The sequence below is a fragment of the Tinamus guttatus genome, unplaced genomic scaffold (assembly GCF_059628265.1).
Source record: "Tinamus guttatus ecotype Peru unplaced genomic scaffold, ASM5962826v1 Tinamus_guttatus_pri_ptg000778l, whole genome shotgun sequence".
NCBI lineage: Eukaryota > Metazoa > Chordata > Aves > Tinamiformes > Tinamidae > Tinamus > Tinamus guttatus.
The window spans coordinates 163,132-186,662 of NW_028289312.1; the positions used below are offsets into that span (position 1 = coordinate 163,132).

The window sequence follows — 23,531 nt, forward strand, 5'->3', positions numbered from 1 at the left end:
GCTTGGGGAAGTTGATTGATGCTGGGTGAGGGAGCCATCTCACAGTTATGTACAAAGTAAAATGAGCTGGAATTTAAGACCTGTCTGAATCTGAAGTGATCTGTTGATTTTGTACTTTGACTGCTACAGAAATACAATACATCCAGTTACCGGGGCTTTTTGTTACTCTTCAGCAGTATTACATAGCATATAAAAATGATGTGTAAAACTGATTCATACCCATGAGTGCTAAATGACACAATTTTAAAACAAAGGCAGAAGCAAGTACTTGGCAAGCAAAGTTGTGATCCTAGCAAAGACACAGGATTGGCATTTCTGTGGCAGTGATATCTTTTCTGGAGTATTTACACAGTTGGCACTAGTTTATTAGTACTAATTATATTACTATTTTTTTCAGCTGAAATCTTGCAGTAATCTTCATTTTATTACACAGCTCAAATTCTGTTTTTTTGTTTGTTTGTTTGTTTGTTTGTTTTTTGGTTTTGTTTTGTTTTGTTTACTTCCACAAACCCAGCCCATGTTTTCCCTAAGGATAGGTATGTTTCTTGCCAGTTAAAAAAGCAGAGGTGGGCTGGATGGGCTTAGAATTAGAATATATTTGAAGAGAAAAAGTTTCATTTAGAGTGTCTAGCAGATTTGGCTTTTGATTTTGAAAATATTGGCTTCTACTCTCTCTGGGTGTTCATGTGGAATTAAAAAAGAAAAGGTAGTAAGTTTGGGGACGTTAACGGTGTCTGAGCAGGATTAATTTGAATACTCTCTTTTTTTTTTCTCTGTTCTGTGTGTGTTGTGCTCTACTGTCCCCAGAGGTGAATGACCTAGAGTTATTCTCCTGAAAGCTAATATTGGTACATTTTAAGTGCCTTCACTGAAGGCAGGAGCCATTGTGAAGGCTGCACATCATATTTCTTTTTCAGACAGGGAGAATCTCTCTTGTGGGGTTCCTATTCAGAAACTAGTGAACTGTGAGCCAACAGTCCTGATTACTGTTTAACAATCTTCTGACCACGAGGCTAGGAATGGGGAACAATTTAAAAATAATTATGAACTTAACCTTTACAGTAGATTCTCATTAATATGCCTGTTTTAAAAACTATGTAGGTAGGCAACTGAGATGATCCAGATGGTAAATGTACAAAATGATGATGCCCCACTTCTGTTACTGGTACAGTTCCATCCAGGGAGGGCTCACACACACCAAATTGTGTGCTTAATGACTGCTGTTTACTTTGTTAGGCTTTTAGGTCACACCTTCGAATTAAGCAGTTTTAGATCCGAAAATGAGCTCTTGTATGAATTCTGTGCTACTTTTTAACCCCTGCTTTTTAAAACATTAGCCTGAAGTTTTCTTCACCTGTTCACACACATCTCTTTTGCATTTACCAAACATCGTAGCTTCTTCTGTGTGCTCACTGTCGTAGTGTGAAAGCTTTTTGGGCTACAGAGGAGACTGAGAGTTCAAAAAAAGTTCACAATTTCAGCATTTTTTGTGTGCATTTACAAAGAGAACAGGGAACATTTCCAAAAAGTCAGTGAATGCATTTGTCTCGCTTGGAGGCCAGTGTATTTTTTAGCTTATCTAGCAAGAGGGGAGAGGGGATAGACAGGAAAGAGAGCTTGAAAGAGGAAACATAAAGGAAAAAAAATGAAATGCCTTAGCAGTGCCATTTTTTTACAGTAGTTTTCATATTGGGCTCAAGAAAATTGTGGTAATTGTTCGGACTTTAATAGCATTAACACTCAGTTAAATAAGATTGAGTTGGCTGATGCAAAAGAGAACTGATTTCCAGTTTTGAATGTTATGCTCATATTTTTTTTTTTACTTTTTTTGGCATTTAAAACAGAAGTGTATTAATGGCAGCCTCTTTATTTCATCATCTAGATTAATGGAGAATTGAATTGCAGCGTGGTTTTGCTGTTTACGCATTTTGCGTACAGCCTAATTGTGGAATAGTGGCTGAAAAATGTGTTCAGGCTCCTTTGTATTGTGCCTGAGGGAAAAATGAACAAAATACAGCGGTTACATGCACTGATGGCAACATTATTACCTCATAATAGCACCAGGTTAACTTGTCTTATTGCTTGTTAACTTTGTACGGAATCAATGGCTTGTGATAACTGACTCAGATGTAAGAAATTGTGGCCAAAATCACTTGAGATCTCACAAAAAGATTGCAATTATTATATGTCACCATATACTATATGCTTTGTCTCAGGGGCAATTCGAGAAAGTATTTAGGAAATTCTCTGCAAGCAGGGCCTCACTCAGTTTTACTGTGCTGTCCATTACCAAAGTTTTATGTTGAAAATAAAGTTTCTAACCTGCCAAAACACACACTTAAATAGTACTTTTTGCTGTTGTTGTTGACTCCAGTTGGGGAGGTGGAGCGGATGGGGGATGGGGGGGTGGGGCACGACTGTTTGTTAAGAAAACAAAAAAGCTTAAAAAATGGGAGAGAAACCAAGAAATCCAAGCTTCCAAATTTGCTACCAAAGCATGACTTTGTGGTCAAGGCATGAGAAGGACCTTAGGGCTGGCCTATGTTCAGTTTCTGTCTTCATTACAGACTTCCTGTGTTGCAACAATTTTTTTCGCCTCTGTGCAATGTTGCGAGATATCAGCACGCTTAAAGTGCTCCCTATTATATAAGGGAGCTGAGAGATTTCCACAAGCCACTAGGTAAAAACGTAGAGGTAGTTAGCACTCAGTTAATTTATTTTCAGTCTTCTGAAAGTAGTATAGACAACATAACAGATAGTTGATATGGGTACAGAGAGTTCATCTCATCTACTGATACAGCATGTGAGACAAAATTCAGTTCAGGCCTATTTCTAATATCTCATCTGAGTTTATCAGCTGCAGCAAAATGTAACACTCATGTCACAGAGTTTGTACTGAGGCTGGTTTCCTGCCTAGCCAAAGTTGTATTTCCGGGTGGGTGCAAACTGGCTCGTTTTGGCCCTGCTCGCGTGTCTTGAGTGCCAAAAGAGCTCAGGTACCTCCAGTATTTGGTAGTCATGTTTGTTTGGTGTGGCCAGAGAAGTTCATCTGTCACAGTTACCTTCATTTCAGTAAATATTGACTGTATTCTTGCTCAGGCAGACACACACAGACTGTCTGATTCGGAGCTAACACTGTAGTTGTGGCAGCCCGGAGCTCAGCACAAGCTGCTTGAGCAGCCAGTTAAATATTCATGGGATCATTCTTGGGCAACGCCCATTTCCCTCCAACTGGCAGTGAATCATCTAAATGCAAGATAGACAGCTTGCTTTTTGATTGGAAACTTACTCTCATTGTGCAAAATCAGGTGCTGAAGTACACCTAGAAATACCATGAGGCATCTGGCATGTGTGTGTGCACACACACACTGCATATACTGCCTCTGTCCTTTCCCCAAGCTTCTTTCACAATATACTGTTCAGACTTTTCCTTGAAAACACTGAATATTAGTGGATAGTTTTCCTTCTGCAAGATAAATATGGACTGTAAGGCTTTTCTCCTTCTGTGCATGTGCATTCCCTAAAGATGCTTGTGCAGTTCAGTAGCTTTGGATGAAAGGCAGGAGATCTGTTCTATAGAAGCAGAGCATGACTCATTCCACATTGTTCAAAAAGATGTGAGAGGCTGAAAAGACTTATTGGAAAAAATACTCTTCCTCCATCTTCAGTTTTCCTGAGACTGTGTCTGAAGCAGCACATACAAGGAAGCTATCAGAGATCTATAATCCTTTTATCATGGAAAGCATCTTACTAGCAATTTATATATATATATTGCTAGTACTTTTCTTATTGTTTCTTATAAAAAGTGGTTATTATATGTTGTCTGAGTTACAGTGCCTCGATTCAGTGACCCTGATGGTCCTTTTTAGTTTTCTAAGTGTGTGCTGTATTCTTCTGTGGATGTGTTTTTGCTCTCTGGTTCTCACTAGTGTTTTTGGCACTGCTTCATTTTATTATGTTGTCTCTAAATCATGCTTTTCAAAATGACACTACTGAAGCTCCTAAGTAAGACCAGGTCTGTATTCCCTCTAAACAGATAATGCAACAATAAAATAATGTGAATAAAACATAGCAAAATCTCCTTGTTTCTGCAGTGTGAATTTAGTGAGTCTTACTTTGAATCTTATTAGTGGCACTGAAAGAGAGGAGAGGGCTGATACTAGATGTTTTTAACACCAGCTTCTCTGCATGTGTGTGCCAGAGGGATTTCCACTATTCAGTTACTGTCAGCTTAGCTCCTTATAGTCACTGGAAATGGCAGGGAACTCTGAAATGGTGTAAAAAGTACAGGTGTTTTCCACCATGCCACAGTGTATGTGCTGAAGGCAGGGCTAGATGCTAGACAATATGGTGAAATGATGCAATGGTGAAAATGCCTACTTGCTTCTTGTGGTCTCTGCTGTAGCCAAGCACCATGCGACTGAAAGGAGGATATTTCCAGTGCAAAGAGAGTGCAGACACCACTCACTGGAAGGAAAAAAAAAAGGGGGGGGGAGGGGAGGGTGAAGAGAAAACACAAGAAAGAAATAAAAAAGGAGAAACAATACTAGTTCATGTGCCTGCAGGCTAGGACATTGAGCGCATTGCTGCAGCCTGTTTGATGCAATGCAAAATACTGTTTTCCTGTATATGAAAGATGTTGGTTTGTTTTCTTTGTACATAAGACAGAAGGTTAGTTAGTTAGAAAGAAGGTTGGAAGGAAGGTAAGAAGGAAAGTTGTTTAAATATGTTGAATGCGGCAAGCCTATGCTTGTGTGCTTTCACGGGTGGAAAAAAAGTGTTTTTTACAAGTTTTTACTTGGCCAAAAATCTTTACTTAATCACTGCTGGACAGGCTGTTGAATGCTATTTGTTTTTTAACATAATGTTGTTTTTTATTTGTATGTCTGCAGAAGACATTTAAGCATAAATTAAGAAGAAATCAATTATTTTTTTTATATATATGTGGTTTAGGCTAGCCAGCTGATACTATTTTTGTTGTTTTTATTTTTGATTATGCTGTGCACTTAGGACTTTATCACGTACCCCCTTGTTTGCATTGAGTGTGCTTTGCACAGCACACATAATTGGAGTTGTGATTAACAAAATGGAGGCCCCTTGCATTTAGAAAGGTTCATATGAATGCTTGGGTCCTCACTGACAAAAGGTGCAAAGGTAGCCATGAAATTGCTTTGGAAGCTTGTGTTTTCTTCAAACTCTGCCACCCTCTATCCCTTATCACTGGAAAGGTGGAAGCAGGCCATACCTAGTTGTGCAGTGCAATTATTCTGTTTACATTTATTTTAATGCAATGGTGTGGATTATTTGCTAGTGCAATGGGAAGTATCTTCTAGGTCATTTGGAGCAGACCCTCTGTGGGGTTTCAGGAGACTTCAGGAACCTGCCTGAATCTTGTTGCAGGGCTGAGGTGGAAATGACAAAGAGGCTAACAACAGACCATACATTTTGGTTGTTTTTCTTGCTGTGATTCTGAAGATTAAATTGATGTTAAAGCAGCTGGCAATAGAAGAGTTTTAATTGTCTCCACCACCCTTGCAAAGGATGACTGTCATAAGGCCCACTGGCTTTTCCCTTTATGAAAGTTTGACCTCAATCCTGTTAGAATCAATGAAAGATGTCTCATGTTGCTGCTTAAGGATTTTGTGTCTTGCTACATCTGTTCAGTGTTTATTTATAAGCCATATACATAAAAAAAATCCTAATTTGAAATTTTTGGGTACTCTATCCTTCCATTTTATCTTCCCCTCATGAAGGAAAAAAATTTCCCAAATATTCCTTGAAACTAAACTTCGTATGCTTTTTGAAAAAGAAAGAAAAAGAAAAGCATTTAAACAGTTGTGAAATTATTTTTTCAAAATTTAAATGAAAATTTAAGTTATTTTTACAATTGTTTTGTTCTCAGGCCAGCTTTCTGTAGGCTTCTAAAGATTTTATTTGTTTTCTCTCTTTCTTTTTTTTTCCTCTTCTCCTGACCATGGTCCTGGGAACAGCATTTAAATAAATGAATGCTGGAACTGGGGTAACGAATGCTTACTGAGAAATATTAAGAAATAGTGTATTTTCTTTATCTTAATGCAGAAAGCACAGTCTAGGAAATGGTAGGGAAAACTCTGGGTCAACAAAATTAAAAAATAATTTTCTTCTTCTTGGAGTGACACAATCAAATATGTTATGACCTATTTTTTGGTGTAATATACCACCACCAGAAAATGGTGTGGCTTTTTGATTGCCTTCTTGCCACTTAGCGTGTCACAGACAGGGCTTTCAGCTACATAATGATGCAGGCTGTGCTTGTCCTTATTGTGTGATGACCTTCAGATGATAACATGTGATCAGGAACTTGAGGCTTGAGTATTGTAATTTCCTTTCACTAGCATGGATAACCAGTGAAAAAAACAACACTTTTTTTCCTTTTTTTTTTTTTCTCCCACCAAATGCCAAGAACATATTTGCTCATATTCAGCCTGCATTTTATTCTTTACATTGGTTATAAGTTAGCCCTGTTGCTTTAGAAAACTTAAATGGGACTGCTGTGATTCTGTTTGCAACAGTTTGTTATTTGCTCTCCTAGCATTGGTTTCATTTAATTTTTCTTTGCTAAAAATAAACCTTAAAAACATTTCCTTCCTTCCAACGGTGTTTCTAAATTACCTCCTTCATTTTTTTTTATCCTTTTTTCTTCTTGTTGAGGTCAGCATTTCTGCTAGTTTAAAGATGGATTTTTTTTTAGGCATGCTTCTCCTCAGCCTGAGAGCTTTTACGGGAGAGAATTTATAAGTGAAAATGCCATTTCTGTTTGTGCACTGCGTATAGTGGGCCCGTTTAGTAGAGAACAGGGGATGGCACTAAAAATTGATATATTTGAGAACGCTGGACACCAGGGCTGGTGGGGCTCTTCGCCTCTGAGCCCTCTTCTCCTAGCTCCCCGTTGCTTAGAAAGCATTTCTGCTGCTCTTTAGGCACTCTATGTTGCAGGAAATCCTGAGGATTTGGGTTCCATCCTTATTTTATGTTTTCCCTGAAACTATAGTATGATCTGTCAACAGATTCCTGTCCCATGCAGGATAGGAGTCCCCTAACCTAGAGCCCTACTGAGAGCTCCCACAGCAGGGACTTTGTGCATCTACCGTGTTCTAAATGTTTAGGGGGCCTTAATAAGACTTTTTCAGCCCTTTTCTTAACTTTGTTCTGAAGAATATCTAGATCAGCATTTCCAAATGTGGTTCAGAGCTGGCATTGCACTATTTCCCTTTCCATTGGAGCATAAGCTATAGTTTCAGCATCTCTTACTATAGGCAAAAACTAATGCTTAATTTTGCTCAAGCTTTACTTTTTTCAACCTATGGTGGTAGATGAGAGATGATTCACTCTCTGTTCATAGAAGCTGCTGCAGTCCTGCCTGATGTTCCCCTTGCTGCCCTGCACCAATTTGTCTTGTACAGTCCACACTCATCAAGGATACCTGTGCGGATGAATTTGCTATCAGTGGCGATCTGCAGGCAAGATCCTGAAGCACAGATTAGGCAAGATCCTGAAGCAGGATTAGGAATTTACTTGTTTTGCAGTTGATGCTTTCAACTAAATATCAATCAGTTTTCAGTGTGCAACAATTTTGAATTGACTACAGGAATACAGTATCACTCAACCTGAGATAATGTAACCACTGAAGCTTGTAAACTGTGTTGTTAATTAGACCGTGTGGTTTTGATGGACTTTTTTTGAGCTCTTAGAATTTACATGTTGGGAATTGAAATAATTGGTTCTCTTTCATATGTTTGACAGAATTGTGAATGGCATTTTAAATTTTCTTCCTATGGTTGAGCTGCTTTGAAATGTATCAAGAAGGAGAATCTACATATGCTTCAATGATGGGGGCACCATGTGGCTGCTGAAAATACATGTCTTTCTTCTTTACTATGCCTTTTTTGACTCAAAGGTTTCTCTGTCTGTAAGAAAAGTGTCTTGTATTTTAAGGTAGCATATAAATTCAACCACTCTGCTGATGAACAAAAGGAAGGATAGCTGGTTGTAAAACAGTCCTTATGGGGAAAAGGGCGTTAGTTTCTGGCAAGTAACAGCATAAATGAAATCTACTCCTCACCTGCTCTACTTGCATATCAACGCAGAATTTGACTGTCTGCTAGAAAACGACTATTTCAAGTGCTGTCTGTGATTGAAAAGCAAAACAAAGTAAGGTAGAAAATATCTATGCTTAATGATTTGGAAAACAAATAATTTGATTCTTTTTCTGATCTTCATTTATAGCACCAGCAACAAGTGGTGCAGGCTGTGGAACGTGCCAAGCAAGTCACCATGGCAGAACTGAATGCAATCATTGGGGTATGTGGTCTTTCTGTTTTAGCTATAATAGTGTTTGTAATTAGCTTTATTTTCCTTTCCTTCTTTTATGAACTCGTTTCAGCCAGTGGGTAAAATGGCAGTGGCGGGCAGTGCTGAATTTCAGTGGCTCAATCTGTGTGAACACAGGTTACTGCCTGGAAACTTGTACAGTGTGCACTGTGCTGAGAAGAGCAAAGGAGCAATGTCTGTGTTGTGTGTATTCCCCCAGGCAAAGTGGGTGTCTGCCTTTTATTTGGTTGTGTCTTTCTAAGAGACATCACAACTGTGTGCCAGTCTGCTTCTCTAGCCTCTTTGACAAGTAGTCTTCAAATGATGCAGTGCTTCACCAAGGGTTTCTTACTCCTCACTGCTACCCATGCAGTTTTATGTGCGGTGACTAGGGATGATGAACTGGCATAACATGTGAAAAAAATATATATACATAGGTGCTTTAGAAGGGTGAAACAATTGTTCACCAGCACAGTGATGGGTGCTCTGCTCCCAGTTGTCTAAAAGCCCGGGTGTGTGAAGCCCCTCTTGATTAAAAGAAGAGAAAAAAAAAAAAAAAAAAAAAAAAAGGTTTGCTTTGACAGCAGTCATGTTGGCTCAAGTGTGGAAGTCCTGCGAGATTTATGGATGTGGGCAGCCCTAGTTGTTTTCGTTTTATGGCTGCAGAGGTAAGGAATAACAAGGAAGCCGTGGCTGTTCACACTACATAAAATAAAGGTGAGAAGTCGTAGCTTAATAGCACATTATTCACATGTATAATTATGCAGCTGGTGCAAGCAGTTGTTTAAGTTATTCTAATGAAGACACTACAACTGTACTTCCCTTATTCTGCCCCCTCCCAAATGCTTTTTCTTTTGTGTATAGATTATACATTAAAGTCTTTCCCCTTTTTTATTCAGTGTATCAAACACACTTTGAAATGCTAATTATTCCATTTACTTTCATTAAAATTCAAATTGCTGAGTGAAGATGTGGATAAGGGTCGCCAAATAATCAATCTGAAGTGAAGATATTGCTTCAATTATGCCTCTGTCTTTTAACAAGGAAATCAGGACTCTCTGATCATTGCTGACGGTAGAGTAGAGCCATAGTCTGATTGTAGCTTGTTTTTAATAGGCTGTTTCTAACTCTACTTTGTATCCCTCTGACCACAAGAAAACACTGGTAGTCAATTAGAAGATAAAAATGGAAGAAAGTAACCTTTATTTCCTCTGAAGTGCCCGTTAGAAAGAAGGGGGTGAATCAGAGCGAGTCGTGTAGAATCATGAATAACATTTGTTGTATGTCTTTTACGCTCCAGTGGGGAGAGTGGGAGATGAATAATTTCCCAATTAGTTTTCATTACCTAACCAAAAATATTGCCTGCTATTAACATTCTTTGCATAAAGCGAGGTGCTAAAGGATGGCTTCTTCGATAAAGATGTTTTTCTATCTATGTTCTGCATGTATGTATGTAGTGTTTGGGTCTATATGCACATACTGTATTTTGTGTGTGTGTGTGCACAGGCATGCATAAGAACACTATACAATGTAGTTGTGTGCATTTTTGTTATTCATCATTACATATGCCAAAGATACTTCAAAAAGTCATTTGCCTTCTAATAAAAAAATACAGGCTACTGAGGTACAAAGTGTGATATTAGAAATACTTCATCTTGCATTTGTTATTTAAAGTTTAACCTGCTTTCATGAACCACAAAAATACACAGAATAAATACAAGCAGACTAGACACTTGTCTGGGAGCGTGGCATGCCCTTTAGTTTGTGTTCTCCCACTAGGCAGAAGTAAACTTTCTATTTTGCCTGTTGTTCCCTGAATTATCTGTTCAATTCTATCAGGATTCTGTTGCTTCACATTTTCATAATAAGTGATTTTTTGTGTGTGCATGCGTTAAAAAGGGATATCTCTCCTCTCTCAGAAGAGTGATTTTAGCTTGCTTCATTTCCTGTTTTTGTTCTTCTATTATATATTGTCTTGGGCAATGCTGTGCAGGTCTCTCTCTGGTCTTCGACAAACATGGACAGTACTGAATGAAAAATTCATCTTCATTGAAGAGAAATTAGTATGTAAGGGAAGTAAACTAATTCAGTGTTTAAGAGACGTATTGGAAAAAGTGAATGAGCAGGATAGTGATGTATCAAAAGAGGTTACGTTCTAGTTGTGTGAATACTCACAATAAAATCATGTCTTCATTTGAAGAAAGTTTAGAGAAAGAAACATGGCCCGGACCTAGAAAAATCTTACCATACTTTTCAAAATGAACAGCATTAAAAAAAACAAAGATTTCTTATATCTCTTATTATGTTCTTTTTCTTTAAAATATTTTGCAGTTTGCAAAGTCTAACAGAATTTGTCTTCTTGTGATACTGATGATTTAATAGCTTTTAATAATCATTTGCTCTTTACTTTTTAAAAAAAATATATCTTTTATCTTTGAGCTCTATTTCAGAAGAAAACAGAAGCAGTACTGTAGTTTGATGTTTCTAAAATAACTGTAGCTTTTAAATTTCTCTGTGGTTTTGGGGATATTCAGTTTGGTTAACTCATGGTAAGCCTCTTCAGTTAAAATGGCGGAGTCTTCAGTTAGAATTTAAAATAGATTTCATCAGAGTGGAACATGGCACAAGAAAAAATAGAATGTGCACAAATCATGTCTCTCTTTGTGTCTCACATACGCATATATATTTTTATATGAATGTACTCTGATTTAATGGATTCTGATGAAGCACCTTTTTAACTTTGCAATATTATTCTATCTTCATTGGTAAATGAACCAAATCACTGATCCATGCAGTTTATATGCAAAATACTGAAGTGAGCTTGGAACCTAGAGAGACGGCTTGTTCTCTTGACAATAAACTAGTTGTGTTTAATGGAATGAAACACAGTTATAATGACTTCTTTTACAGGTCATGTTCAGTTTAAAACTGTTGACAGACTGAAACAAGTTAAATATAAGCTATCTTTTTGAGGGTTATGGGGAGAAAAAAACAAAGGAAAACTATACATCATAAGTGTATACTGCAAGAAGATTGTAAATCTGCAGGTATTCCGACTTTGTATTGGATATTTGCCCTGTAGTAGCGCGTTGCACAGAATTCTTGCTCCTTATAATTTGTAGTGTGAGTTCTGATTGCTCTTTTCCAGATTGGCTTTAGGGGTATAAGCAATATTATGTATCTGGTTGACCTTGTCATGTGTCAAAGCCTCTGTGTTTTTAAATTAGGCACTGCAAGATCACACTATTGGAACAACACACAAACTGTAGCCTTAAATCAGTAATATGATCTAATTAGGAATGATGTTTTCATTTCCTGCATTATTAAATTGAGTCATCTAACTCTTTTTTTTTTTTTTTCATCTTCTCTTTTTTTAAAGCCATTACAGTATATAGTCAGAACATGCTGTTGAATGTGGTTATGTTTTAATAAGGGAGCCTGGGAATTAACTTGCAACTTTATAAATATTTTTTTCATAGTCAGTTTTCAACTGCATTTAGAGAATAAGACAGAAATGAAGGCTACTGCTTGCGTGCCTGTTTATCACATAGAGACAGATAAATGTACCAAAAACTTAAGAACAGGTATGTGATGGTGTTCAAAGAAAATGCAGTTTAGCACAAGAAATGCTGAACCTCAATTTTTAGCAGTGACATTTTAATGATAGGAAGCCTGCAAAATTATTTGCCATCAATTGTGAAGGCAATAACAAGCCTTGGTGGTTTTTCACACTCTCTGTGTTAAGTGCTTTCAGAATGACAGCGTAAACTGTGTTAGAGAACTCCAAGGAAGTAAAACTGATTAAAATGTTCATGCTTGAATGGTGCTGATGGAATAGTTCATTTGGACTTTCTCTACCTCCTGCAGCTCAAGCTGAAATATTAAAATTCAGTGGATTTAAATCTCTCTCCCCTCAGCTCAGGAAAAAAACATTACATTTTAATAGGTTTTAAACTCATAATTCATTGGTTTGGAGCAGCACTATTAAATCTATTTAAATATTACTTGTATTACTAAGGAAATGATTTAAATGATTTTGCCTTTGCCATTCTATACATCTGAGTGGGAAAAAAAGAGGCTTTGGTTTAATTTTTAAGCATTTTGTTTTATTATGTCAGTTTTATTATCTTCTTTAAAAATAAGCAAATGTCAGTTACTGTGACATATAATTATCAAGCTATAAAGCTCCTTTTTTAATACACTGCTGTCAAAATTCCTATTCTATGTTTGAGGCTGAAGCACTTGTTTGCCCCATCTTGGAGTGTGGATATTTGTGTGTGTGTTTTTTAAGTGAGTAGTCCATTTCTACAGGTGTGGAGAACAATGCCTCTTAAAAACACAGTATGTCACCCTTCATACATTTACAGATGTGCCAGCCTTAGGAAGTAGCGTAGCACAGATAAGTGCGCACAAACGCTAATAAAAATATAGCGTCAATGCACGCTTAGTCCCATGGTGCCAGTGGTCCAGAGTCCCTGCTGCTAAATGCTAAGGCCTTTTCTTGCACCGGTGATTAACATACAGAAGAATTTCTGCCTCCTCATGCAGAGGGCATGCTGTCTGCCTTGCCTGTCTTCATACTCTCTTCCGAGGAATCAAAGATATTTTGGACAAACCACAACAGTTGAAGGGAGCAATGTTGTAGCTGACAACGCAGGTTGTAACTTGAGAGAGGAAAGCTGAGATCTGGCCCTGAGGCTTTACCAGAAAAGGGGATGTGTTCTGTCATCTGATGCCAATTGCCTAGGCAGACTATTTAATAGATGGAGGCATAGGAAAAGTGTTCCCTGTGTTACCGTGCATGTTTTAATACCACTTTCTACAGTAAAGTCATTCCTGCCAAATGCGTGCATTCCAAAATGGGAACTTAGAGAGGATGAAGAGGTGCAATAAAGCTGGCAAAAGTGTTGTAGCATGGGTGCAACAGTACCTTTTCTCTCCTTTTTTTTTCTTTTTTTTTTTTTTTGTATTGTTTGATCTAAGGCTGTGCTTCTATGAAGCGGTGGTTGGAGCTTAAAGGCTGTAAAACAAATTGGCCACCTGCTGTATATTGTACACAGACTGTTATAGCAGGAAGGTGACAGAGGAGGTTGACTTAATGAGTCTGTGCTTTGAGTTGTGTTTATTTGCACTGTGTGCCTAAAGAAATATTAAAATTCATTCCTCCCTATTTAATTACTCTTATTTATTGTTTGTATACTGCAAGTGGGTGATGATATGGTCATGTATTTTATTTTGATATCTAATCCCTGAAATGGAATTGCAGAAGGAATTGGTGATGTAAAAGGCTTTTGGGTGAACACTTTTTTTCAGGTATTCATCTGAAGTCTGGCTAAATTGGACTGTGCTTTTTGTGGGATAAGGAGATGTTTTGTGTGGTTTTATTCTCTCTTTTTTTTTTCTTTTTTTTTCTTCCTCCCTCATTCTCAGGTGTTAGCCTCAGAGAGGGCCTGATTTAAGTAAGTCACTTCCATATGCAGCATTATTCTGAATTTAGAAAACCTGAAATGAAGACACACAAGGTGGTTTTAAGGATTTTTGAGCAAAGCAACTAGAATGTAAACAGTTTGGAATTCCATATTTACTGGAAAACTTCTCTGAGTATGGATTTTAAATGCGCTTGCTACATTTGGACTAAGTTGCCACTGTTTTTCTCTGTACACAAGCTGCTGTAGCTATTGAATTTACATTGGCCTATCGCTGTAGGACCAGTCAGTAACATACTGCAGTGCAAAGTGCAGAGCACTTTTGCTACATCCCACTGTCAATATGCTGATGCCAGAGGCTAGTTTTGCTTAAACGAGTGTGTTTGACCTGAGTCTTAATACTCATATTCAGGAGACCTGACTTCTACCTTTATCTTTCTGAGGTCCTCTAAGCCCTGACATCACAGATATGTGACCACCATTTTTTTTCCTTGAATTAGGATTAGTCTCTGCAGATATGAAGAGTTCTGTGGAAAATTTCCCTTGTTCTATAGCATCAGTACACACTGAAGTATTTTCTGACTTTTTGCACACTTTGCGCACTTTGCGTGCAGAAAAGAGGAGAAAACTGTGGCCAAGGTGGTCGGTGGTCCGTTCTCCAGGATATGGAAGCTGCCTCCACCCAAGTACAGATTTGCCATACCCCATCACTCCTCTTGGTCTGTTAATTATATATTTCCTTCATCAGTGACCTTGTAGTGGTGCTTCAGGAGAAGAGTGAGTCTATGAAGGTCCTCTTTGGCTGTGGAAGTATTGTGAAGTATAGGGGTTTCCTGCAAGCAATTTGCTGAAAAATGCGCCATGTCTGTTTGTTCAGTGGGAATGCAGTGAGTTTTATTTAAAGAACCTTCCCATACATTACAGACTAAAGGATGTACTAAATGTACTTTTATATTTGTCATTGAGTTGGTTTATTTTGTAGAATGAATTTGGACCGAAGCTCCCTATGTTTGATCATTTGCTTAACTTTCAGCTGTCTACATTCGTACTTACATGGTAAAGTGAGGATATTAATGCTTTACTGGGATGAAGTCTAAAATACTGCATAGGGAAAGGATTTACAGATGTTAAGCTAGCCTCAGAAGAAACAATTTAGGAAACATTTAATCTCTGTTGTCCGAATCACTGCAAGCCCCGGAGCAGCCCCAGGCAGGGGCAGGGTGCAGTCAGCAGGGTAGGCAACCCGTGCCCACAAGAGCTGCCCCGGGAGCGGGAGCGCGGCGAGCAGAGCACCGCAGTCAGGCAGCCAGGGCGCGGCCGTTAGCGGGGCCGTTCGCCCAGGAAGCGCGTGCAGCCATGAGCTGGCAATTACTTGTTGGAAGGCTGTGTCAGCACTTGCTGAGGAGGAGGTGGGTGTTTACTACAGGCCTCCTGACCAGGGAGAGGAAGTGGATGAGGCCTTCTACAGGCAGCTGCAAGAAGCCTCACGATCCCAGGCCCTGGTCCTTATGGGGGTCTTCAACCACTCTGATGTCTCCTGGGATAATCACACAGCTGGAACAGCCAGTCCAGGAGTTTCCTGCAGAACATTGCAGATAACTTCTTGATGCAGGTGACTGATGAGCCAACAAGGCAAGGGGCGCGGCTAGACCCGATACTAACAAATAGAGGTGGTCTAGTGGGAAAGGTTAAGGTTGGGGACAGTCTTGGCTACAGTGACTACAAGATGATGGAATTGACAATCCCACAAGGAGGAAGCTGGAAGAGAAGTGGGATTGCAACCCTGAACTTTTAAGAAAGCTAACTTTGACCTCTTCAGGAAGCTTCTTAGAGGAATCCTCTGGGCAAGGGTCCTAGAAGGAAAGGGTGCATTCCTATAAGAAAGAATTTGAGCAAGGCAGGCAGGAGACCTGTGGGGATGGGCAAGGAGATGTTGGGTAAATACAATGAGAAAAAGAGCACGTACCTAATGTGGAAGAAGGGCCAGACCACATGGGAAGAATACAGCAACATTGTCGGAGAATGTAGGGATGCAACGAGGAAGTCCGGTTTGGGATTGGAGTTGGCAAAACAGGTCAGGGGCAACAAGAAGGGCTTCTATAAATATGTCAACAGCAAGAGGAAGACTAGGGAAAATGTTAGTCCACTGCTGAATGAGGAGGGTGTCTTGGTGGTGAAGGATGCAGAGGAGGCAGAGTTACTAAATGCTGTCTTTGCTTCTGTCTTTACTGCTAAGACTAGTCCCCATGAACTACAGAGCCCAGACACAAGACAGAAGCAGGAGTTTCTGCTGGTCAAGGAGGATTGGGTTAGGGATTATTTAGGCAACCTGGACACCCAAAAATCTATGGGCCCAGATGGGATGCACTCAAGAGTGCTGAGGGAACTGGTAGGGGTTATTGCTCCGTTGCTCTCCATCATCTTTGAGAGGTCATGGAGGGCAAGGAAGGTACTAGAGGACTGGAAGAAATGAACATGTCTCCAGTCTTCAAAAAGGGCAAGAGGGAGGAGCCAGGAAACTACAGGCCAGTCAGCCTCCCCTTCCTCCCTGGAAAGGTGATGGAGCAGCTTATCCTGGAGACCATCTCTAGGCATGTGAAGGAAAAGAAGGTGATCAGGAGTAGTCAGCATGGGTTTACTAAGGGGAAGTCATGTTTGACAAACCTAATAGCCTTCTACAGTGAGATGACTGGCTGGCTGGATAATGGGAGAGCCTTGGATGTGGTCTGCCTTGACTTCAGCAAAGTTTTTGGCACAGTCTCCCATAACACCCTCATAGAAAAGCTCTGGATGTGTGGGTTAGGTGAGTGGACAGTGAAGTGGATTGAGCACGGGCTAGATGGCAAAGCCCAGATGGTGGTGATAAATGGGACTGAGTCTAGCTGGAGGCCTATGGCCAGTGTTGTCCCACAAGGGTCAGTACTGGGTCCAGTGCTCTTCAACTTGGATGAGGGCACAGAGTGCACCCTCAGCAAGTTTGCAGATGATACCAGACTGGGAGGAGTAGCTGACATCCCTGAGAGCTGTGTTGCCATTGAGAGAGACCTGGACAGGATGGAGAGTTGGGCAGAGTGGAACCTCCTGAGGTTCAACAAGGACAAGTGCAGGGTCCTGCCCCTGGGGAGGAATAACCCCAGGCACCAGTACAGATTAGGGGTTGATCTGCTGGAAAGCAGTTCCGCAGAGAGGGATTTGGAAGTCCGGGTTGACAACAAGTTAACCATGAGGCAGCAATGTGCCCTGATGGCCAGGAAAGCCCAGGGGATCCTGGCCTGCATCAGGAGGAGTGTTGCCAGCAGGTCAAGGAAGGGGATCCTGCCCCTCTCCTCAGCCGCATCTGGAGTACTGGGGGAGTTCTGGGCTCCCCAGTACAAGAGGGATGTGGAACTTCTAGAGAGGGTCCAGCGTGTGGAGTATAGAGTGACAAAGATGATTAAGGGACTGGAGCATCTATCTTATGAGGAAAGACTAAGTGAGCTGGGCCTGTTTAGCCTGGAGAAGAGAATATTGAGAGAAGATGCATCGTGTACCAACACCTCAGGGGAGAATGTAGGGAGGATGGGGCCAAAGTCTTCTTGATGGTGGCCAGTGATAGGAGAAGGGATAATGACTATAAATTAAAACAGAGGCAGTTCCATCTCCATGTGAGGAAGAACTTCTTTAGTGTGAGGGTGACAGAGCCCTGGAAGAAGCTGCCCAGAGAGGCTGTGGAGTCTCCTTCTCTGGAGATCTTCCAAACCAACCAGGATGCCACCATATGCCACGTGCTCTAGGTGACCCTGCTGGAGCAGGACGGTTGGACTAGGTGATCTCTAGAGGTCCCTTCCAATCTCGACCAATCTGTGATTCTGTGAAGATGAAAGAGTAAAGCATATTATGTCAGGTGGTGCAAACAGGTATATTGTGCAAAAACACACCCTTATCGGTGTATGCCAAAGTATTTTTTTTTCTCTGTCGTGATCTTTGAAACAGGTATTGACATTGTGTACTCTGGTGCCATTGTTTTTATCTCCCTCTTTCCTCTTCATCTTGGTTGCTGTTTCCTGTGATTTACCTTACAAACGATTCATTCTTGAGCAATCTATCATTTCACTTAAAAAAAAAAATCATGGAGCAATTTTATCTGGCTGTTTTGGAGGTTCTGCCCACAACTTTATCGCAGGTACATGTAGTGCTTATGTTCTTATAGATCTAAAATATATTTGGAAAGATTAGTTTGTTAACCTTAGAAATGTCTTCAGGTTAAAGGAATCTGTTGAGGTTGTTTGGATAATGGCTGTGTGCTTTCAGGATCTATAAGGGGAAAAGTAGTAGATTACTGTGACACAGAGCTGCCTGGAAAGTATCCAGTAAAAATTTGAATCTTTTCCAGGAAAATATTGTTTTAATGTGTGGACTCAGAGAGACAATTAGAAACTAATTTTTAGTGGTTTATTGTCGCATTTTATTTTAAATCTAATTTGTTAGAATGTATGAAGAAAACAATTGAACTAAGCATCAAATTTTAAAATTGCAATTGTGAAAATTAGTGCTGCCCAATCTGTGTTACTGTAGAATATATAGGAGTACAGAGAAAAAGTAAAGAGCAATAAACTAGAAAGCAGACGTTCTCTCTTATTTTGGAAGTTTAATCTTAGTTTTGATACTGTGCTGACTAAAAAAAGAAAAAAAAAAGGTCATTTTGTGCACAAAAATACCTTTTGGTTGTTTGTTTCCTTATGATTAATGAGATGACCCTTGTTTTTATATTTTTTTATCTGGGACACTTCTTAAAAACTTTGCTGTCTGGTAGTATAGTGTGGGATTTCTTCCTTGGTACCTGCCTGTTGCTGTTTTCATTTTAAATGAAATTTAGAGCATAGTAAAGCCTAGTGTACTGGCTTCACAAGTTATGCACTGATCCTAAAAGCACATGCATTCTTGATCTTAAGCATACTAAGTACTGTAGTCAACTATGCTAGGGTTGTCTAAAGTTAACCCGGTACGAAGTGTTCATAAATTACTTGAGAAAGATAATGCATTAAAAAGCTGAGAGGTGGAAGGAAAAAGGAAAAGCATTACAGCAAGATAAAAAAAAAATCTAGTTGTTCACCTGGCTTTCTTTAAGGCTTTTCTTGCAACTTTTAAAATTCTATCACGTTTCATGATCTCCTAAATTAATTATATAGGCAACAAAGATGATTAAAGGACTGGACTATCTATCATATGAGAAAAGACTAAGCGAGCTGGGCCTGTTTAGCCTGGAGAAGATTGAGAGCAGATCTGATCAACATGTAGAAGTACCTGAGGGGAGAATGTAGGGGGGATGGGGCCAAACTCTTCTCTGTGGTAGCCAGTGACAGGAAAAGGAGTAATGGATACAGACTGAAACACAGAAGTTCCATCTGCCTGTGAGGAAGAACTTCTTTCCTGTGAGAGTGACAGAGCCCTGGAACAGGCTGCCCAGAGAGGTTGCGGAGTCTCCTGCTCTGGAGATCTTCCAGACTCTCCTAGATGCTACCCTGTGCCACATGCTCTCGGTGTCCCTGCTGGAGCAGGGGGGTTGGACTAGATGGTCTCTAGAGGTGCCTTCCAACCTCCACCATTCTAAAGTTCTGTGAAATGGATATAAACTTTCTTCCATAGTAGAATATTTCTATTTGGGGAGAATGTCTGACAATGTGAAACTAGCTGTCTTTTACTGTTCTGTATCTCTGGCACTTTGAAAAATACAGAGTGAAAAATATACTTTTTCTAGCACTTTGTAGCACTAACCTGCTGCCCAGTGGAAAAAATACTACTCTCTATTTTTCTAACTTCCTCTGTAATCAAGCACTTGTGTACAGGTTACCCTGCAAGCTGATATTCACTGGTGACATGTCTAGGCAGTCAAAAAGCAAAACCAAGCTGTGAATGTTGTGGAAATTTGAGTGCAGTAATGGGTTTCAGAGGTCTGGAAGTGACTGTTAGAAATGCTCTACTGCTTTCTGTCTTTGCCTTCTTCAACATATGTGTGTGAGCAAAAAATACTTAATTATGGGACCATGGTAGGGTTATTACTATTTTTTTCCCCTTATGATCATAGCCAACTTTGTCCCCACTGTGGGTTGTACTCTGAGGACAAGAATCTCCCCAGTATTTCGTTTGGATTGCCTTTATTTCTATTTTTGGACCAATGTCTTCTGACGTACGATATTGTGCATCAGGAAGAGGTTCTGGTCCTTTCTTGCTCCAATACAATCATCATTTACAGTCCTTCTCTTGATAAATTTGTAGTTCCGTTCCAGTCTAACAAAGTGACTTTCATGAATCTCATCAGTTTGTCTGTCCCTGTAGCTTTATATACAGACATCTTGGGTAATATTGGAATTTTGCTTGACATTTTGTTTTGTTTAACAATTTAGCTTTCATCCCAGGATGGTATGTTTTTGTGGTAAATCCAACCAAATTTTCTGCCATGCCAGTGAATGACAGTTTCATGACAGGGGAGACCATGTTCTTTCCAGATTTCAAGTTCCCATCACCTTCCAAAGAAGAGCTTGATCTATTCATATAAGTTTGTGTATATGGTTTTCCACAGCAGAAAGGCTGCTGTGGGTTTTGTTCATTTTGTTGTTTTTCCTGTCTTCACTTATTTTCTGTGTTCTACAGCTTGCAGGGAAGATATATCAGTTCTTGGCCTGGGGCATTTGGGTCAAACATGATATTATAGGTGATCACAAGCTCTGAGGCAATGTGAACCGCTGGTGTCATCACAGACAGTACTGTTAGCATCCGTATTATTTCTGGAAAATGTTAATGCTGAACATTGAACTTCGCAAGACAGAAGCATAGGCTTAGCGAACTTCGTAGAGAAACTCCCAGCATACAATAATCAAACAAGGATTGCACAGGCAAAGCATTTTCCTTAGAGATCTTTGTAAACCATCTTCTACCCATAGAGAAAATGAGAACTGTGTAGATCAGTGGGCAGATCTACACAGTGTCACATGTGTCCTTATCTTGCATCTTTGGATAACTGGTGAAACAGTTAGTGATGGGAATACTCACTGTTAATATTCACAGGCCTTTCTCAAAACCACGGGCAGATTCAGGCAGACATTTTACTGCTTTGGTTTATAGCATGTTCACAAATAGGAGCTGAAAATTCCTTATTTAAAATGTACATTGAAACTCCACAACACAGAATGTTTTATCTGTTTCATTTCTTCCCCTATTCCCTCTTCTCCATTTCTGTCCTCCAAGCCACCTACCCTGCTCCCTCCCCCAAATGCTACATGCCAACTTGCTCTGTGGCTGTAAGGCAGTCCCATTAAGCCCCTGAAGCTAAACAATACACAGTTGGCTCTTGTTCCATATTTGTTGTAGTTAATTTTAAATTCTGAGCAATGAAGCATCCTTCCATAAGAGTATCAAACAAACAAGATATGTTTGATACATTCTGCAAAAAGAGGAAACTACTAGGATGACATAGGCTTGCAAGCAAGGAAAGAACTGATTCTTTTCCACCTAAAAGAATGTTGTTTTTTTTTTCTCTCCTTTGTGTGTGGGTTTTGTTGTTGTTTTCTTTTTTTTTTTTTTTTTTTGTTCACCTTCCTTCCCCACTTTCCGTGACTCTGGCCTAAGTTGGATGACACCTATTTGATACTTTTAGTACCATGGACTGTATTTTGAAAAGTAAGAAAAGGATCTCTATATATTCATAGAAAAGTATTGAGAGATTGCATGTGATGTTTTTCATGAGCTGTGTATTGTGCTCTATGTGACTTGCATACTTTTACTTTCAACTTACCCTTACATAAAAATTCATGCTAGGGAGAGAAAGAGAAAACTAAGTGAATGACATATTATTTCTCGATTAAAGAGCGAGAATGTAAGTGAGAGGAAATGAATTTGGATTTTGTTGAAAAACAAATAAAAGTAGGACTTGAGTCTTCACAATTTGGAATGCTCTTCTATAAAACAAATTTTTATTTCTTCCTTCCCTAAAGCTCTTTATGAAGACATGCAGGAGAGACTAAAATCTTAGAAGACTTTTGATTTAATTTACCATGAGTCTTGAGAAGTGACAGCTTAAAAACCAAAAGCAAGTTTCAAAGCTAGTAACTGTATAAGCAGGAGTTAGTTGGATGGTTAGTGGGCAAGCCGTAGATCTGAACAGATCTCTCTCAGGATATGTTTAATGTAACTATTTTTTTTCCTGCCTTCCCATTCAACATAAACAAACTATCTACCCCACAATGGTTAGCACTGCACAGAGCTTGATACAGCCTTGGTTGAGGTCAAGCACTCCAATTCAAACCTCTCAAGGGCTTTCTCTATGTGTTGCCAGTGTACTGGTAAAAATGACTTTAAACTCTTGTCAGCGCAGTTACTGGTGCATGCATCACAGTCCCACTCAAATAAACCTGTCACAACACAGAGTCAGCAGCTAGAGAAGAGTACAAGGGCAGGCCTCTAGCTTTTCATTCGAGCATCACTAAACGTGCACAGAGTGCCCAATTATTTCAGCATTATTGAGCAAGCCTACAGGAGAACCCAAGCCTTGCTACATTAGATTTTCTTTAGTAATTTTCTCAAGTACCGCTGAGGACACTTAAAGGGCTTAAAACGGTGGCTGCAACCAGTTTCCTTTTCTGGGTTGTTAATTCAGGTTTTCTCTTTCAAATTAACTCTCACTGCATGCTGTGCAATAGCACTGGGAGAACTGTTTAACACTAATTTTCTCAATTTTCAGCTCTTTTTTTTTGCATTATATAACTGCTTTTATAGTTACATATGTTTTGATTAGACATGTACGTGGTGTGTTTCTACTAGAAAGAATAAGATATAATAGCTCTGTCAGAAGAATAAGAATTTCACCAAAACTGGAAAATTCCCTTGCTTCGGTCCCTTATTTTTGTTGCTACTTAATTCAGTGAGAGGTTTACAGACTGTATTGTGGACATTTTAAAAATTGTGTTTGTTTGACCTTGCATTTGTTTGGATCAATCAGGTGCATTTATCGATCTCATCAATTATGTCTGGTGTACACGATCAGTTGGAGAAGCCCCTATTCCCTGAGCAAATTCAATATCTGTGTTTAATTTTTCACAGCAGCAACAACTCCAGGCTCAGCATTTGTCACATGGACATGGTCTCCCCGTACCTCTCACCCCACATCCCTCGGGCTTGCAGCCTCCCACCATCCCACCCATTGGCAGCAGCGCTGGCCTCCTCGCCCTGTCCAGTGCCCTGGGCGGGCAGTCTCACCTACCGATTAAAGACGAAAAGAAGCATCACGAAAACGATCACCAAAGAGGTAGGTGCTGCCACATATGTGCATGGCCTTGTTCTATTCTTTTTCATTTTTCTTTTATTCTCTTGTCTTTTAAGAACACCTCTTCAGGGGAAAAAATAATATTGCAGGAACTCCTAGCTGATTGCTTCAGTATTTATTACCTAATTGTAGTTGGAAAGTGCATTCAAATGGTAGAAATCAGGTTTTATAAATCTGGCTGTACAGTATTAATAATTAACTGTACAGAAAAGTTAACATCTGTGCAATTTATTATTTAACAGACATCAGGATTCTTTCTTCCAAGTAAGATAAATGTATAATTTTATGTAAACTAACCAGTACTTTTCTCTTTCTCTCTCCCCCACCACCTCCCCATCCCCTGCTGCTGCCGCCACCGCTTCTTCCTCCCTTTCTCGCCTGTTGTGGCTGTTCTGCTTGCAGACAGAGACTCCATCAAGGTAGGACTCCATTTCATAGGTGGAAGGAGGGACTTAAAA

The 23,531-nt window shown here is 39.6% G+C and overlaps 1 protein-coding gene across 2 annotated transcripts in view; it reads left to right on the top strand.

The window, feature by feature from the left end:
* Nucleotides 1-23,531, top strand: part of LOC104577810 (TLE family member 4, transcriptional corepressor) — a 98,164-nt gene that overhangs the window by 32,030 nt on the left and 42,603 nt on the right. The window contains exons 6-8 of one of the 2 annotated variants that reach the window (XM_088537464.1): nt 8,266-8,340; nt 22,851-23,055; nt 23,476-23,492. In XM_088537464.1, coding sequence (XP_088393590.1) covers nt 8,266-8,340; nt 22,851-23,055; nt 23,476-23,492 — 297 coding nt within the window. The remainder of the gene's footprint in view (nt 1-8,265; nt 8,341-22,850; nt 23,056-23,475; nt 23,493-23,531) is intronic. The other variant, XM_088537465.1, reaches the window with a different exon arrangement.